Here is a 19,419-nt window from a genome sequence, read left to right on the forward strand (position 1 = left end):
TTTTCTCTCTCTCTCTATATATATATATGGGAATTTTGAAAAAAAACAACAAAGTAGTGGTATTTAAATATTATACAATAATGGGCGTGTCTTGTTCCAATATTTTTTTTTTTTTTTTTTTGAAAAAATTGTTGAGAGAGAGGTCGACGTTCGCCAAGTGTTGATGTTTGGTATTTTTTTTTTTTTTTTTTTTTGGTGAACTGAAAAAACGATTGTGGATCGTCGTCGTCGTCGTCGTAAGAGACAGCAAACCATATCAATGATTCGATCCGACCCGAAACAAGCAACCAATCCGACCGACCAAATGATGATGATGATGAAGAAAAAAAAACTAAGAAACCGACTACCACCACCATCATCATCATCAAAAAAGACTCCATGATCATGATCAACATTATCATCAACATCAACAATAACAAAAATATAATGTTGTTGTAGAGATTATGGTTGATTTCCTTCTTCTTTTCGTTCATCATCATCATCATCATCTTCTTCTTTCAAGAAAGTTCAACAAAAATTTTCATTCAATTTTTATTTTCCCGTTTGAGATCTGTATCCAAGCTTCTTGCTTCTTCTTCTTCGTCTCTCATTCAACGAACATCGACATTTTTCGTATTTTTTTTTTTTTGTTTTGTTTTTAGTTGTACTTTATTAGCATATTATATATTCGGTTTTTTTCTTCTTTCTCGTCGTGGTATGTGTGTGTGTGTTTGTGTCTTTATGATCCATCACAGCAGCAGCAGAAAAATTGTTTGATTTTATTGATCAATAGCATCATCATCGCGGTTATTCTGTTTGATTGAAATTAGTTTCTTGGAACTTTACTGTGTGTGTGTTTGTATCGATTTATTGTTAATATCACACCAACAACAACGAAATAAATTGATTTATTCTTCGAATGTGATGTGTTTTTGATGATTGTTTTGATCGTCAAAATCGATGATGTATCCGACGGGTTAACGAAATTTTCAAATTTTTCAATTTCAAAAAATTATCCATCCAAATTGTTGTTGTTGTTTTTTGTGATTTAAAAAAAAAAATTCAATGTTTATCAATCATCATGAATAGCGAAAATTATTCTCGGATTCAATCAGTAAAAATTAATGTCAAAAAGAAATTAAATTCAATCATCAAAATAAACAACACTGACCATCATCATCATCATCATCATCATCAAAACAACAACATTCGAATTATTATCGAACAATATTGTTCCATTCATGAATGACGTGATAACTTATTACATCCGTTTTTCATTCATTTTTTTAAAAAATTCAATTTATGAATGAATGAAGAAAATGAAAAAATGAAATGAAAATATAATGATTTTTGATGAAAATCTTATTTCATCACACATTGTGCCTCTTATAGTTTTCTTCTTTGTTTAATCTGATGAAATTCTTGTTGGGAGTTTCATAGAATTGTTGTCATCATCATCATCATTTTTTTTCAACACTGATTCCCCATTTTGTCATCATTTGAAAACATCAACGACGAAGCTATTGTTTTTTTTTGGAAATTTGTTGTTTTTTTTCGTTCAATCGTTTTTCACATTAATTTTATTCCATTAATTTTTTGTTTTGTTTTTTTTTTGTTGTTGTAATCATTGTGTATCCGTTAATAAAACAACGGAACAAACAAAATCTATCAACCTGGAATCGACAACTAGATTAACGCCACCGGATTCTTATATCCTACCCGATACATCATCACCGGGTTTACATACCACGATGTCTTCGTGGAGTACCGGTTTTACCACTAAAGTGGAAATAGCACAGCCACAACCATCATCCGGTTCGATAAAAGGTAATTTTTTTTTGTTGTAAAAATCATTATTACCATGATGATGATTATGAGAAAAATCATTGAATTTTTTTTTTTTGATTGCCTTAAACTTGAAACGATGTAAGGCCTTGTATGTTGTGTGTTTGTGTGTGCGTGTGGAACTGATACAAATGAAAGGAAGAGAAATTTTATTTCTCATTATCGCAACTTTATTGTAATTGAGAGTTAATCGATCCAAAAAAAGGCCAATCAATCAATCGAAACTTTCAAATGAAAAGATGCCTAAAGGGTTTGTTTGATTAATTTGGATAAAATTTTACATTTGGGAAGATAGAAAAAAGATAAAATGATTAAAAAAACAACCGAATGATATAAAACAACAACCAATTCATGTCACGATTATTTTGTTTTTGTTTTTTACAATGATAAATTATACAATTCTTTATTACTTCCATGTTGTTTTTTGTTGCTATTTTTTTCCGATTATTCTGAATAATTGAAGAGAAAATATAGGACAGCAACAACAGCCGCAGAATATTTTGTTCAGTTTTATTTTGTAACTTTTTCATAGCCGAAAATTCGCTCTATATATATTGTGATGTGTGTGTGTTATTCTTTCGGAAAGATTTTTCTACCATTCAATGACCCTATGGGTCATTTTCTTTCTGAATTAACCGCAAATATCGTGTTTTAATATGAATGATTTTCAATCTCATTATATGATGATGATGATGATAATCCGAAATAATCGAGATTAAATTCGACCAAAAAATTTATTACTCAAATGACATGACATGACATGAACATTCGACACACATATCATATAATGTTGACCTCATTATTATTGAATTTGAATTTTTTTTTCGTTCTCTCTCTCTCTCCCTATGTCGTTGAAACAAACAAATCGGGAATAATCATAATCGGGAATTATGATTTATTAATGATGATGATGAATCAAAAAAATAAAATCACCATAATCAAAATTCAATGAATTCACTCTACTCATTAGAATATTTTTTTTTTCTGTGCCAAAGAAAAAATTTGAATTTTAAATGAAAATTTGTATTTACTATCAAGCTTTTTCTGCAATTTACAAAGTTTTCCAATACAACATCCCTTTTTTCCATACACTACTAATCGATTAATTCGATTAATCGATCCATTCTTGGACCATATCTTTAGCAAATGATAATGATTGGAAAAAATACCACCACCACCACCACCATTATCATCATCAATAACAAGACTAAGAAACAAAAAAAAAAAAATATGAAAACAAACTACTTCCGCGTTTGCGCAGATAATATTGTTGTTGTTGTTGTTTGAATTGATTCAATCAATTCGAATCAATTCACAGAAAAAAAAGATGAAAACATCATTTTACTTTATCATCATCATCATCATCATCAGTATCCTCAGTTGATTTAAAGTTGAAAAATTGTTATTATTATGATGATGATGATCAGTATCCATCATCATCATCATCATCATCAAAACAGTAAAAAACATATGAATCCTAATGACCCATAGTCATCATCATTAGAATTCATAAGGATTCTGTTCTTTCAACCAAATTCATTCGATCATTCATTTGTTTGTCCAAATGTTTGACATGTTTATTTTGGATCACATCTGCACTCTAAACAGCAGCACACACACACATATCATCGATCATCAATTTCGATTTATTTTTCGGTCATAATTTTTGTTTCAGTTCACTAACAAACATAGGATACCCGTATAGTATAGAAAACAAATGAACTGAAATTTTCGACCGACATACAAAAATAAATGATGTAATACGATTTTCTGGCCGATTTTGTTTGGCAAAAATCCCGAACAAAAAAAAAAAAGTTTTCGAAATGTTCGTTTTTTTTCGGGCTAAGTTCATCAAGATATGAATAAGATATTTACCGTTTGTTGTTGTTTTTTTGTATGTTAGGAAGAATTGAAAAAGACAAACAACCAAACAAACAAGAATCTAGAACAAATTTAAATATATTAAGAAAGATGTTTAACGAATCTAGATGTTTCTATTCTTGGTATTGTTTCTTCTGTTTATTTATTTGACTTAAATCAATGTCACAACATTCATTCAACCATTTTTCATCATCACCATCATTATTTTGGCATCCCTAAAACACATATAATCCCGCCGAAACTATAGAAATGATAATTGAGGTCAACTTGTTGTACAATAATCTTGTGATTTTTTGTTGATGATTTTAAATTTGGAAAATTTCTTTATTCTTTCTCGATTGGGATTCTTGAAAATGTAAAAAATGAAAAATTTCCCAAATCTGATATTCAGGTTTTTTTTTGTTTTGACTAATTACTAATGACAATTTTTTTTAGTTAGCTAGTTTGACACAATTCTACATAAAAATTATCACATTCATCACTTGAAATATACATCAATTTTCTTGTGTGTGTGTGTGTCACAGTATAAATAATTTGATGATTATGTATAAAAATTTCAATGAATTTCATTTCATTTAACTTGCACCTGGATTATTTCCGGTGATGATGAAAGATTTTGGTTTTCTTTTTTTCTTTTTTTGAAATCAGCAAAAAAAATTTTTGGGTCTAAAGTTTTCTGGTTAAATTTCTTGTTTTCGGGAAAAATTTAACCAGAAAGATGCTTAGCATCTTTTGTTTGGTTCGGGCCAAATAATCGAATCGAAGTGAAAAAAAAATATATTCAAAAGTTCATTTTCCCACAGATTTGCATCTCAACCATACTACCGACAAACGAACACACACTAGACACAACACTACCACCTCTTTACCTTTTTTTATTTGTCTGATAAATTTTCCAGGAACTCCAGTGAAAAAAAAACTTATCAGGTAAAAATGAAAAAAAAGGTAAAAAGGCGTATAAACATACCTGGGTCAACATTTCCTCGACTCAGAGGTCAGATTTTTTTTTCGATAAAATTTCCCAAACGTTTTCTTTCTTTCTTTCTTTCTTTTTTGGAACACGTATGAACCCTGTGAGACTTATGTGTGTGTGTGAAGTATGCTTCTGCTTGGTGTTCCATTCACAGTACGTTCAACTTTTTCTTTTACCTTTAAATTTCCTTTGGTAAAATTTTGCTGTTGCTGTTAAACTTTAAACTAAAGAAATGAACGGAAGTCACACTATACTTAACCTCTTTTCTTTGTATTCAAAGTTTTTTTCCCTCTCTGTTTTGGTTGTTTCTATTTCCCCTCTTTCGATTGAAATTTATTTCAATAAAATATGTTTTTTTTCCAAATTTTGACGGGTTGTTTACTTTTTTTTCAGTGATGTTTTCAATAGATTTGTGTTAAATTTAACGTAATTTTGTTGTTGTTGTTTGGATGATAATGATTTAAACACAATCCGATTGTGTTTACATCATTTTTCTAAAAAATTTCAACCAAATGATAATAAAAGAATGTGAAAAAGATGAATCATTTTATTCTTCTTCCTTAAAAAGATTTTTTTTTCTTTTTTTTTACTTCAATAAAAAAATCTTTTCTTTTTCTCACCTGATGTAAGAAATCAAACGTTCAGCATTACTAAGTGTGTATATTTTTCAACCTGGTACCTGGTACGGTCTGATACCGTTAACAGCAGAAAAAAAACTTATAATCATTACATACACATCTGGTGTTTGTTGTTACTTGGTTAATCATTATCATCATCTTCTACAAATGGACAAAACATTGATGATGATGCTGATGAACAACAACAACAACTAACGTAACAAAACTTGCGTAACAAGGTCTTTTTTATGTTCTCTCTCTCTCTCTCTCTTTTTCTCTTCATACCTTAACTGATCATTATTTCATGATGATGATGATGATGATGATGATGAACTTGTGTTATATTGAGTGGGGAGCAAAAAAAAAATACCTGTTTTTTTTCTTTCGTTAGAAAAAAAAAAATCTTGTTGCGCTTGACATAAGAATGAATTTATTTCCATTGCCATTATCACACACACACACATACTTTGTCTCTATTTTAGATGTTTCTCTTGTTTTTGTTTGTTTGTTGGTGCCATTCATCGACATCGCCTTGACCTTTTCCTTGGATATTTTTTTCTTTTTCTTTCTTTTCCTCATCATTTTTTTTCTTCTTTTTCTTCTTCTTCTGGTTTTTGATTCCTTCATTTATTTCTGAAAAAAAAGAAAGATATCTTTTAAACAATTTTCTTTCTTTCTTTCATTATGAATATATATCATCAATAATGGTTTCATAATGATAATTATGATTTTGATCTTTGTTTGCACTGTGTTTACCCCCTTCTTTCATTATTCAGTGTGTAAAGAAATTTTTTTTTCGTTTTGCTGCTGCTGTTGATGATGATGATGAAAAATTCAATCATCCGGTTATTTTACTTCCTATTTTTTCAAGTTTTCCTTACTTTTGATGATGATGTTGATGATTCATTTTGCTGAGAATTTCTTCTTTCTTTTCATATTTTATTTTCAGCAAAACACAAATTGAAATCAATTAGATTTTGTTTTGTTAAATTAATCAATTATATTGATCAAAAATTTTTTGAAACGAATTTTTGAATTACGCCTTTCATTCGCACCTACACATATCGCATCCACACAAACTTTTTTTTCAAATTGATGATAAATTCATTTCTAATTGGTTATTATCGATAATTTCAAATATGGACATTTTTATCAACAACACTGATTAACTGACTAAGACTTTTGAACATGGTTTTTATTCCAACAACGAAAAAAAAATTATGAAAATAACGAAAAAACAAAAATTCAAATTCGTCGTCGTCGTAGTCATTTTTTTTTCGTTTTGTTATTCTTCCGGGTTTTATGTATACAACATTGCCATCGTCATCATCATCATCATCATTCAAGTCAGTCAGTCAGTCAGTCAATCCAACATTGTTTCTCTTTATTTCTTTTTCTTTGCTATCAGTATCTTTCTCTCACTATATTTGTGATGATAGTATTTTGGCTGTCATTCATTCCTTTTTCATTCAATCAGTCATTTTAGCGAATAGGCAGCCATAAAGAAGCAATATTATTATCTCATCAACCAACCAACCAACACACACAAACAGAGTATGAATTTAAATGGGTCAAATTTACAGTATGTTTTTGTGTATGTTTAAACAGTATGCGGGCGTCACGCCCAGCGATTGATATATAATTTTTTCCAACATAGTAATAGTAGTAGTAGTGGTATACATTTCTTGTAATAAGATTTTATTTTCTGGTCATTTTGGTTTTAGGTTTTTTTTTTTTGGTTTGGTTTGGATTCGTTTTTTTTCTCGTTATGTTTCTTCTGGTTGCTGTTGTTGTTGTTGAAGAAAAAGTTCGTCGACCTTCGTCGATCCTGTATATATATTTTTTGTGAATATAAATGTATGGCTTGAGTACGTCTTTTTGGATATGACAATGAATGAAAAATATTTTGGTTTTTTGGTTTTTCTGGTTAAACAAAAAAAAAGTGGAAGGGAGGAGGAGGAGGAACAAACATTCATTTGAATTTAATATTTTATGGTTACTATAGTTTGATGATGATGACATTTTGGGGCCTTTTTTTTATTTGTTTGGTTCTATACCATCAGGGATATTCAAGTATCATCGGATACTTGAAGAATCAGTATAGTTCCCGAAACTCTTTATTCTTTTCAATAGGAATCCAATAAATAATTTGGTCGAATACTTTAATACTTAAACATTGACCTTTGCATTGGATTTGCTGTTTTTGTTATCAAGAAACGAGAGACAGAGAGAAAACTTTAGAGACACAAAGAAAAAACTAAACATTTTTTTGGATAAAAAAAACAACTTCTGTGGTTGTTTTTGTTGTTGTTGTTTTTGAATGACGCCCGGCGCCATTTTATTATTATGGTATGTATTTGTTTGACATGCGTTAACGTTTTTTCTCCTTTTTTTATCACTAACAAAATTATTATTTATTAGTTTTCATCACTTTTTTTTAACGAGAAAATAAAAAACGTTTGACCTTTCTTATCTTGTTTGTTTGTCGTTTTCTCTTGTTTTAACTTTGAAATCTTTTTTTTTTTGCATAACTCTTTTAGTTCCATTAAGATATAATGATGATAATGAGAATGAACATTGATCGATCGATTGATTGATTTGATTATCATTATTTGAATGTGGATTATCATCGTTCCTCATTGGATAAAAGGTGAAAGGTCAAAAATAATTTATGTATTTTTTTATCTTGAATGGGAAAAAATGGTTATTTTTCAAATTCAATCGGAAAAATAAACATTTACAAGAGATTAAGAATTTTCAATCTCACTGACATATGGTTACGGTATTTTGATCTTTCAGGTGGTTGTGTGTTTGGTGGATGTTGTTGGTTCCTTAGTTTGTAGTATGCTATTTTTAAATCTTAACCCTGGAAAAATGACGATGATGTTTGTCTTTGCAAGAAAAAAAGGGTTGATCTTTGTCCTTTTTTTTTCGTGTTGCTTACCTGACATAAGGTGATATGACCTTTTGATGATGTCGTTGATGATCCATAGGGAACATTAAGATTCGGTTCATTCAAAGGTCAATAATCCTTTCATTTGAGAAAGCAAGAGAGAGAGATGGGGGAGGAAAAAAGGTCATCGTACATTTGTGTGTCTTTGGATCGATTATCATATCTGAAAAGAAAAGGAAAATGTTTTCATTTCTTTACCTTTACGACAATGACAATGAACAAAAAAAAATCAGGTAGCCATTGACCTGTGACTGAAACTGAAAATTCAACGGTCGTTTAACTGTTGTCGATTGAATGGATTTCTTATAAGGAAATCATAAGAGTAGCAAAAAAAATGGATTTCAAATAAGTCACACACACGTGAACACGTTCATAGGTCATAGGGTAATAAACACGCGAACAGATGGTTGGATAGAAGAAGAAAAAAAAGATGAGAAGATTTGTGAAATGATCCGTTTCCATTTTTTTCTTCTCTTTGATTTCGGTTCGTATTTGATTATCGCAAAGGTAGATAGTTTGAGCATCAACACTACACAATGGTCAAAGGTCATATGTCTATTTTGTTTTTTTCTTTGGTTACCGCCTTCATGTAGTCTTAAGAACCGCCTCCACACACAGAAATTTTCTTTCCAACAAAAAAGTAGACCTTAGGGGCCATAAATGATGAAAAAGATTCCAAGTTTTTTTTTCGTTTGACTTTGTTTGTTTGACTCCAGTCTTTATCGACAGTTGCATGGGTCAACATCGACGACGATAACAATTTGTCGATTGATCGATAGTAGTTTTGAAAACTAAAATATTTTCACCAAATGAATAAAATGTTGACTTTAAATCAATCAAAATTTTCATCAATTCTTGATACCGTATTGGATCGAGAAATTCGTCAACAACAAAATGTTCAATATCGTTATCATAATGATGATGATGATGATAATTCATTATTATTATTATCATCCAAACAAACGACAACTTTTGATCCAGATTCAACACATTCAATGATACCGATTAAAAGTATATTTGAGATTTTTTTTAGATCGAATGCTTTTGGATTTTTTAAGATCATTTTCTTTATTTCATGTGATTAAAAATCATTTTTTCTAATTTTCTAATTTTTTTTCTTTTTAAATAACAGCACAAATTGAAATAATACCGTGCAAAGTATGTGGCGATAAATCATCCGGTGTACATTATGGTGTTATTACCTGTGAAGGATGTAAAGGATTTTTTCGTCGTAGCCAATCATCGGTTGTTAATTATCAATGTCCACGGCAAAAAAATTGTGTTGTTGATCGAGTGAATCGTAATCGTTGTCAATATTGTCGTCTACAAAAATGTCTAGCATTAGGAATGTCACGTGATGGTATGTATTACTGTTTTTCTTACTGAAAATTGAATGATTCTTAAGATTTCTTTTTAAAATTTAGCGGTAAAATTCGGTCGAATGTCTAAAAAACAACGAGAAAAAGTTGAAGATGAAGTACGATATCATCGTGCACAATTAGTAAGGCCCGGTAGTGGTGGTGGTGGTCATTCACAGCATCCATCAACAATGAATAATCAACAACAACATCAAACACCTACTTTAATACAAACCGGAGGCGGTGGTGTTGGTAGTGTATGTGGTATGACACAAATTGTTACAGCAAGTACGACAACATCACCAAATGGTGGACAAGTTTTATCAACTGGATTAGGTTGTGGTAATTCACCAAATAATAATGGTCCATTAATAACGAATATTGGTGGTCAAACATCATCAACATCATCATCATCATCATCAACATCGGCATCATCATTAACAATAACAGCATTACATGGACAATTAAATTCAACGACAATACCATTATCGAATGGACAGCAGCAACAACAACAGCAGCCGCATCAACATAATCAGCAGCAACATCAACAATCAACGATAACACGTGTACAACAACAACAATCCGGTGGTATTAATCAACAATCAAATAATTCATCTGTTGTTGTTGCAGCTGTTGCATCAAGTACACAATTTCAACAACGGCAACAACAACAAGAAACATCACCTGATTCATCGGTATTGGAACAACAACCACAACAACAGCCTTCATCATCAAGTCAACATGTATCATATTCATCATCATCCGCATCATCATTAACAAATGGGTAAATTTTTCTGTTAAATTGTTTTTTTTAAATCCAATAATTAATTTAGGCTGACCGGATATTATTGTTAGCCATACGTTTGGATTTTCCCAATCCCAATTTATCTTTGGCTGGGTTTTTTTCACTTTGATTCACTTTTGGATTGCACAATGTTCATTATATGTGCCTGAGGGTTTATGGGTTTTTTTTTCAAATTTTAGCCATAAAAAATTTTGCTCCAATTTATTTTTCCATAGAATTTTATTTTAGCCGGCAATCTTTTTTCATGTTTTTGTTTTGGTTAATAGAAAGATTCACTTGAAGCAATTAAGTTTTTTTTTCGTTTTGTGTTTGCTTGTCTGATTGAACCCTTTTCTTATATTCGCAGTTTTTTTTGTCGCTTAATTCATTTCTTGAATTCAAACCCAATATTGTTTTTTTATGGCCAAACAAATAATGTAGATCAAACTGTTGTTGTTTTTTTTAAATGTTTTGGATCGATACCGTAATACGATACCGAAATTTCAGGAAAAAATATCCTTTGTCGGTGTTTTTTTTCTGTTGTTGATTAGATGCCGAATCTCTATGCTAGCGAGTGAGGAAAGAGACACGTGTAAAAAAAGAATCAGGAAAGAAGAAATTAGTCCTTGTACGCATTTGATTAGATCACTAAAACAAAATGATAATGATGGTGTCATAAAACTTAAAATCACTTAGTCATTTATGATATGACAACATTATTATTTGATTGAATTTGGTCAATCCTTTTTTTTCGGTCACTAACCCTTTTTTTTACAAAAATATTAATTTTTTTTATTTGACCGAATTTTTCATATTTTTTTCTTTTTTCCGTTATCAAGATATTCACAATATTCAAATGGTGATCTAACCGGTAACGTTATGAATAATAATAGTCCCGGTACAACAACAACAACATTATATGCTCAGGATAAACCATATACATTATATGCAGCCTATACAACAACAAGTGGTGGAACGAATAATAATAATAATTCACAACAACAACAACATTCAACAACAGCATCTCAACAACAACAACAAGCGGCTAATAATATGTTTGATATGATACCATCATCAACAGATTTTGTTGATAGTACAACAACACAATTTGGTGAATTAAAATCATCATCAACAATATCGACTGCAACAACAACGCAGAATAATTGTCAAACGACAACAATAAATAATGATCCAACAGCATCATCATCAACATCGACAATGTCACCGGATACAAATTTACATCAATTAAATTCAACAATAACAACAACAATGATGGGTTCACCAAACGATTGTTCCAACAATAATAATAATCATATTGGTGGTGGATCATCTACGACGACAACAACACCACAGCAGAATAATAATAATAATAATAATTGTTTGGTTACATTAACGGCAAATCATTCACATTTAGGTTCGTTTATTGACCATTATTCGTTAAATGCTGTATTTGGTTCAATGAATTCGGCTCCTACTCCTAATACTAATAATAATAATAATGATAATAATTCCAATGCTAATTTGATTGTTGGCTGCGGAAATTTATTAACACCCGGTTCTACTATCATTGAAGGTGATGGTGATGGTGGTGGTAGTAGTAATTTTGATGGTGGTGGCGGCGGTGGCGTTTATAATTTTTCTATACAACATCCACATAATCCTTTAGGTACCTTTTTCTATCTGTCACTCTTTTTAGTTGTTCCTGGGAAATATTTCTTCCTGTCTCATTTTTCTTATTTTGTTTTGGTTTGGTTATTTTTTTTATTTTAAACTTTTAAAATTTTCTTTTTCCGTTATATCCGTCCAGAATTATTAACAAAAACTGTAGCCGATGCACATACGAGAACATGTCTATTGACAACCGAACAGATTATCGATTGTAAACGTAAACCAATGGATCTTAGTCGTGTTTTTGAATTCAAAAATCTTGTACGTATAAAAAATATATGCTGTTGGAAAATTTTATTTTTAACTTAAAATTTTAATTATAATTAAAAGTCACATGATCAACAATGGTTACGATGTGCAGATAAATTAACCGATATGATACAGCAGATAATTGAATTTGCAAAAATGATACCCGGTTTTATGAAATTATCACAAGATGATCAAATTGTTTTACTTAAAGCCGGTAAGTATAGGATTCGTTTGTGGTAATCATCGTTTTGTTATGCGGATATTATTCAAATTTTAATTTACAGGAAGTTTTGAACTTTGTTGTTTACGTATGTCACGTTATTATGATCTAAATACTAAACAAGTTGTTTTTAATGGTGGCCTTATGCCTATCGATGCATTCCTAAGTCAAGGTTAGATGATTACGAAGAATTTTTTCACTGGTTTCGATGAACTCAATTCTAATGCATTTTTTTGTTGTTGAAAATTTTCCATTTCTTATTTTTTAGCTGATATAACTGAATCAAAATTAATATCACAAGCATTTCAATTTGCCGAACATTTGGCTGATCTCAAATTGACTGAAGCTGAATTGGCTTTATTCTCTGCCTATGTTTTAATATCTCCAGGTATGAAAAAAACTCATTATTCTTTTTAATCAATTAATTATTTTTTAAATTCAATATAAAGATCGATCTGGCCTAAAAGGCATTCTAGAGATACAACGATTAAATCAAGCCATAATGAAAGCATTACGTAATGAATTAAATCGTACACATAAGAATACATTTTTCATTAAAGGCGATGTTACAATCATCGATATATTGTTAGCCAAATCGGGACAATTACGTGAACTATCAATATTACATATGGAAGCATTGAATAAATTTCGTCGCCAATCATCACATCTAATATTTCCTGCCTTACATAAAGAATTGTTTTCAATTGATCAACCGGATCAACAGCTTGTTTGAAAATTGATATTCTTCATTTTCATTCATTCTCAAAAAAATACATCATTTTGTTTTCATATGTTGTTCATTCAATCATTTTTAAATGATGATCATCATCTTCATTATCATGCCTATATAACCACATTGACATAAATTTGCATAATTATTACGAATCTTTTCTCTCTCACTTTCATCATCATCATCTAATTTCATCAATTTACTACCGATCATCATCATCATACATCATGACAACTCGCTTCTTTTTTTCACTATAAAGAAACGAATTTAACATCTTTCACTTCTTCTTTCATCATCGTCATCCTCATCTTATAGATTTCTAATATATATTTTTTCAAATTAATTCATTTCGGTTGGGAAGAATTTTTTTTCGATTTGACATTTTCGACTGTTTATATTAAATGATGATTATTATATACAGATCAATCCAATATAATTATATTATTCGTTATTATTATATTGAAAAAAATAGATGCTTTTTTTCTCATATTTTACACACACACACACACCCCACCTTAAATTATAAAGATTTGGTTCTCTGTTTTTTTTTGTTTTTTGTTTCTTGCAAATTTCATCCGGAAAAAAAGAATGATAAAAACACTAATTATTTAATTAATGATAATGATGAACGATAATATTTTGGAACCATGAAAATGCCTTGTTAATAATAATATTTTATATTTGATTAATTGATTTTAAAAATAATAATAATGATGAAAATTTACAAAACATACATTACATGATGATAAAATTCGTTACTGAAACAAAACAACACAATACAAACTTGACGTATCCTCCAATCCTAATATAACCCATCATCAGTTTTTTTTGTTGTTTAATTAATTGATTTATAATTCGTTCATTTCTTTTTCGATCTAGAAACATATAGAAAATGACTGAAGTTTAGAGTTTTCCGTTTCTCGTATTTGTTTCTTTTTTGTGCATGCATTTTATTCTGTTGTTGTGTTGTTCTGAATCTGTCTTAATTTGTTTTTTTCTATTAATGAAAAAGAAAACATTCACAAACACACCGAAACAACAAAACTAATCACCCTCTTTTATCGATTATAAAATTGTGAATCTTTTTTTTTGTAAATTCCGGATCATCATCATCAAGTTTCAAAGTTGGATTTTTTTTTAAGAAAACATCAGAATTATTATAGCACTAACCCTTTTTTTCTGTCAGGCATTTATTTATCGTTGGCCTTTTATTGTTGTTATTCTCTCTCTTTCTTTTTTCTGTAAATAATATGTATTCTTTTTTTTCTATTCTGAATTTACACATAAAAAACAAGCTACAAGACACTGCCAATTTGAGATCGATTTATTAAATTCAAAAAAAAAAAATTTATTGAATCGTAATCAAAGTCTTGCTTTTGAAAGTAATTTTTCTATGGGGGAAAAAAATATTCTTTTTTTTAGTTTTAAACAAATTCAATTCATTGTCACCTGTTTCGTTTTTTTTTCGTTTCCATCAAGTTATTGTAAAATTTTTAAATTTTAGATTAAATTTTTTCCGTTTCTGGCCCTAATCATCATCATCAACTCTATATAATTGTTATTTGTAATTTTTTAAACTTAAATCGTTGTGATAAATAATGAAAATTGATGTTTTCTACAAACCGAAAAAAATACTAACAATGAAGATTGATTGATGATTCTGGTATATATTATTGAAAAACAAAACGAAGAAACTTTTTCAAAATTTCCTTCCCTTCTTTAACCAAAACAACAACAGTAACAACAACAACATTAAAACTTTTGAAAAAAATCCGATCCAAAAAAAACCAAAATTCTATCACTTTTCATCGGTATGTGTTTGTGTGATATAAAATCGAAAAACTAAACAAACCTGTTACGGATTCTGTAATTCTAACCAATTGATAAATATTTTCCTCTTCCCTTCATTCATTTTTATAAAGGCAATGGGTGTCAACAACAACAACAACTTTCGTTTTGATGATTCAATATTTACAATACTAAAATTATTGTCAAACATAACAACAACTACACACACAAATTCATAGATTATATATATAAATTGTACTAATTATTTACAACTAAATTATGTTTAATTAATTAAAAAAGCTCGACATTTTTTTTATATTTGAGCTGATGACCTTATGTCATCAGGAATTTATTATTATTATTTTATCTGATTTTTTTTTCTGGTATGCAAAGATGATAAACAAAAATATTAAAAATAAAAATATTAAGAATATTTTTCTATAACGTCTATATATGGAATTTATCAATTAATCGATCCAAATTTTTTTTCAAATTGATAAATTCAACAATTAATTAGCCATATTGTTTTATTTAAATGAGTGTGTAATCTGTGTGTGTGTGAATGTAAATGTGTCAAACAATATATATACATCATATATAACCAATGGAAACTATATTGAAAATTCAAAAAAAAGATAATTTGTTAAAATATTCAACGAGAAAAAAATAAGAAAAATATGAATTTCCTATTGTGCGATGTTGTTGCATGTTTGTCTTTATCATCAAGGATTAACGGCCCGTTCTTTATCATCGATATCCTGAACATTATCATATGATGATGATGATGTTGAATCGGACATTCCACTACCATCTTCATAGCCAGGTTTATTTCTACCCATCACAACTTCTTCAGTGATATGAACTTTACGGATATTAGTACCAGGTATTTCAAACATTGGTTCAAGTAGAACATTTTCCTGAAAATAATGAAAAAAAAAGATTGAAAAAAACAATAAAAAATTATGTAATAATAGTTACCAAAATGGCTCGTAAACCACGTGCACCAGTTTTTCTTTCCATAGCAACTTTAGCTATTCTTCTCAATGCTTGTGGTTCAAATGTTAATTCAACATTATCCATTGAAAATAATTTCTGAAATTGTGGTATCAATGCATTTTGTGGTTCGGTCAAAATCTGTACCAACATATTTTCCGTTAAATTATGAAACGGTACGACCACAGGAAATCGACCGACAAATTCAGGGATCATGCCAAATTCAATTAGATCTCTGGATTCAACCGAGCTTAATAATTGATCTTTTTCAATCATATCTTCAAGCAATGATGAATCATTTGAATAATTATCAGCAACATCGGCTGCCGTAGCTGCTCGTCGACCTTGTGATTCGGATGATTGTGCTCCAAAGCCAAGGTATTTTTCATTTTTTCGTCGATTAACTATTCGATCTAATCCATTGAATGCACCAGATGCAATAAATAAAATATTTGTTGTATCCACGACAATAGGTTCACCACGCATTTTACGTGAATTTCTTTCCGGTATCGTGACTAATGTACCTTCCAACATTTTAAGCATACCTTGTTGCACACCTTCACCACCAACATCACGTAATTGATGTATACCAGGCACGGCTCCAATTTTATCGACTTCATCAAGAAATACGATACCTTGTTGGGCTTTTTCCACATTATAATTAGCATCCTGAAGTAATTTCGCTATTATCGATTCAATATCTTCACCAACATAGCCAGCTTGTGTTAATGTTGTACAATCACAGATTGCGAATGGAACATCCAAACAAACGGCGACTGTTTGAGCTAAAAGTGTTTTTCCACTACCAGTTGGTCCTAATAATAATATATTGGATTTTTCTAATCGAATATCCGATTGATTTGCATCCAATAAAAAGCTTCCACGATTCTGTTGCTGTTGTTGTTGCTGCTGTTGCTGTTGTTGTTGTTGTGACGATTTATCAACTGGTGAATGAACAGGTGTATCATGTGGATGAAAACTTTGCAAATGTAGACCAAATGGACTGGTACCAGGAATGTTGATGAATTCATCTAATGACAAAAAAGAATTATCCAAAAATGAACAGGTCAAAATTTTATTTCGAAAAAAATTACCTCTACTATTTATGATTTTCGATGATCCTTCACTACTTTCATTACGATTATTACTATTAACATTATTCAATTGTGATAATATATTATGATTGAGACGTTTATAGTGATTATAAACGGCAACCGATAAAACTTTTTTCGCTTTATTTTGACCGATAATTCTTTTATCCAGATAATCATAAATCTATAATGTAGAATAGAATTAATCAATTAATTTTGATTCGAAACAAATTAATCATTCACCTTTCTTGGTGGCGGTGGATTTCGTTGTACATTAAATTTTTCATTAACTTTTTGCTGTATGTTCGGCGATGATGCCGTCGCATTCGATTGTTGTTCTTTTGCCGTTGTCGTACGATTGCAATCGTTTTCGGATAATATTACAAAAAATCTTGCACATTTATCACATTTAACAAAACGTGTGGATGCTATCGATGAATAAAAAAGATTTGATTTAAAAAATTCCTTTCAATTCATTATCATTATCAATTATACTTACAAAGAAATTCTTCAATCTGTGTACAAACATTACCACAATTTGGACATAGAAAATTCTTATCTTTATTGTTGGAACCACCACTACCACTAGTGCCGCTTGTATGATTTGAACCGGAACCATTCGTTGGACTGCCATTTGTTGTTTGTCCTTTATCGAAGCCACCGCCGCTGCCACCACGAATTCCATCAAAAGATTTTCGATTAACAATATTTGTATGTAATCGATTCAGACAGATAATATATGGGGAACTTGAACTAAACTTATTAGAATGGTTTATTCGCCATTTATCATAACGATTATCATCCGATGCTGTTACAAAAAAAATATGAAAATCATGAATTTCAAAAAATCTTCTCACCTGATGATGTCAATTGTGATGAAAAACGTAAATCATGATGATGATTTTTAAAATTATTCTGCAATATAATGAATGAATTTCGTCGAAACATTATAATTTTATTTGACTAATTTTAGCTAAATTTTTTGTTGAAAAAAAATAAACCAATTTCACAAACAGATGATATCGAAGAAGAAGAAGCAAAAAAAACTTTTCAATTTTCACACAAAGATAATTTTTTTATTATCCACTGATAAACTAAATTGGTATTAGATTGAGAGAAAGAATTCTTCAGGATTCTAATTTTATTCAACAATAACAATAACAACAATAATCATCTGATGTTGACGATATAGTTATGGTGATGATGATATGATGATGATGTTGTACATAGAACGTTTATGCGCATTCATTCGATATGATCATCATCATCATTGCAATATTGCATATTTGAATGATCAACTTTCACAAAATTCAAAATACTTGTTTCGTTTCTTTTTTTTTGTTGTTGAAAATATCTGTTGATTTTGTATACAGATCTGTTATATACATGAACATTTATTTCAAATGATGATCATTCAATGTTTTTTTCATGAAAGATAATTTCTTTTTCTGATGGAAATAAATTTACGAATAAATACGGATGTCTGCTTCGTTATTGGTTTTTTTTTCAAAAAAAATAGTTTAATCTGATCGATTTTAAAATATTTTTTCCCTTCATACAACTAAAAAAACATGACCATAATTTGTTTTCATTGGAATTTCAATGTTTTTTTTTAATTTGTTTCAATGAAAACAACAGACACAAAGATAATGACAAATGTTTTTGTTTGTTTTTTCTATCATTTGAGCAATATTGATTCAACTGAAATTATCCTTGAATAAAAATTGACATTGATCATTGATATTTCAATTTGATAATAAAAACATTAACATTGAAAAAGAGTAAGAGAGGGACAATGAAAAAAAAATATGAATGAAAAATTGTTCGATTCCATTTTAACCTTGATCATGATTAAATCAAAATTATTATCATGATTAGATTATAATAGTTGCTTCACAGTTGGTATGATGGCCCAATAACAGATGGCGTTGCAAAACAATTTAATAATTTTTTTTTGAAAAAAAATTTTTAATTTAATGGAAAAAAATTCAAATTGCACAACCGAGCACACTATACTTTTTTAAAGGTCAAGATTGTTTGTTCAAGGACAATTAAAAATCAATCAAAATATTCAAATTATAAAGGCGGTGGGTGAGAGATATTTGTTTCCGATTTTGATGATAAACTGTGTGACGACCATAAATAAATCCACCAACACATCAACCGCCCACAAATCAATCCATCATAATCAGAAAAAATTAATAACTAAATCCATGATGAGGTGTGGCAATTTGAATTGACTCAAAAGAATTTTATGTAAACAACAAAATGAATGAATGAATCAAATTGA

General features: G+C 29.5%; 2 protein-coding genes across 3 annotated transcripts; one reads left to right on the forward strand and one right to left on the reverse strand.

Moving 5' to 3' along the window:
• Window positions 1-224: 224 nt before the first annotated feature.
• Hr3 (nuclear hormone receptor 3 ROR-beta) lies at window positions 225-14,522 on the forward strand. 2 transcript variants are annotated; one of them, XM_027346645.2, is made up of 9 exons: window positions 225-1,806; window positions 9,381-9,608; window positions 9,673-10,390; window positions 11,230-11,804; window positions 12,198-12,319; window positions 12,389-12,521; window positions 12,592-12,699; window positions 12,796-12,915; window positions 12,977-14,522. In XM_027346645.2, exons 1-9 carry the CDS (start codon window positions 1,731-1,733, stop codon window positions 13,258-13,260), a joined length of 2,364 nt encoding a protein of 787 aa, XP_027202446.2. In that variant the 5' UTR covers window positions 225-1,730; the 3' UTR covers window positions 13,261-14,522. The 2 variants fall into 2 exon arrangements, with proteins under 2 accessions (XP_027202446.2, XP_027202445.2); XM_027346644.2 differs by lacking the exon at window positions 225-1,806 and adding an exon at window positions 9,052-9,259.
• A 1,024-nt stretch (window positions 14,523-15,546) lies between these two features.
• Window positions 15,547-18,404, reverse strand: ClpX (Caseinolytic protease chaperone subunit). Its single transcript, XM_027346666.2, has 6 exons — window positions 17,987-18,404; window positions 17,629-17,937; window positions 17,373-17,557; window positions 17,133-17,313; window positions 16,024-17,069; window positions 15,547-15,962 (listed from the first exon to the last, which is right to left on the reverse strand). Exons 1-6 carry the CDS (start codon window positions 18,075-18,077, stop codon window positions 15,768-15,770), a joined length of 2,007 nt encoding a protein of 668 aa, XP_027202467.1. The 5' UTR covers window positions 18,078-18,404; the 3' UTR covers window positions 15,547-15,767.
• Between the last annotated feature and the right edge of the window lie 1,015 nt (window positions 18,405-19,419).

The sequence above is a fragment of the Dermatophagoides pteronyssinus genome, unplaced genomic scaffold (assembly GCF_027571235.1).
Source record: "Dermatophagoides pteronyssinus isolate colony J.1.1.1.1 unplaced genomic scaffold, Derpt_VIB-CSIC_2022.12 sq0012, whole genome shotgun sequence".
Lineage (NCBI taxonomy): Eukaryota > Metazoa > Arthropoda > Arachnida > Sarcoptiformes > Pyroglyphidae > Dermatophagoides > Dermatophagoides pteronyssinus.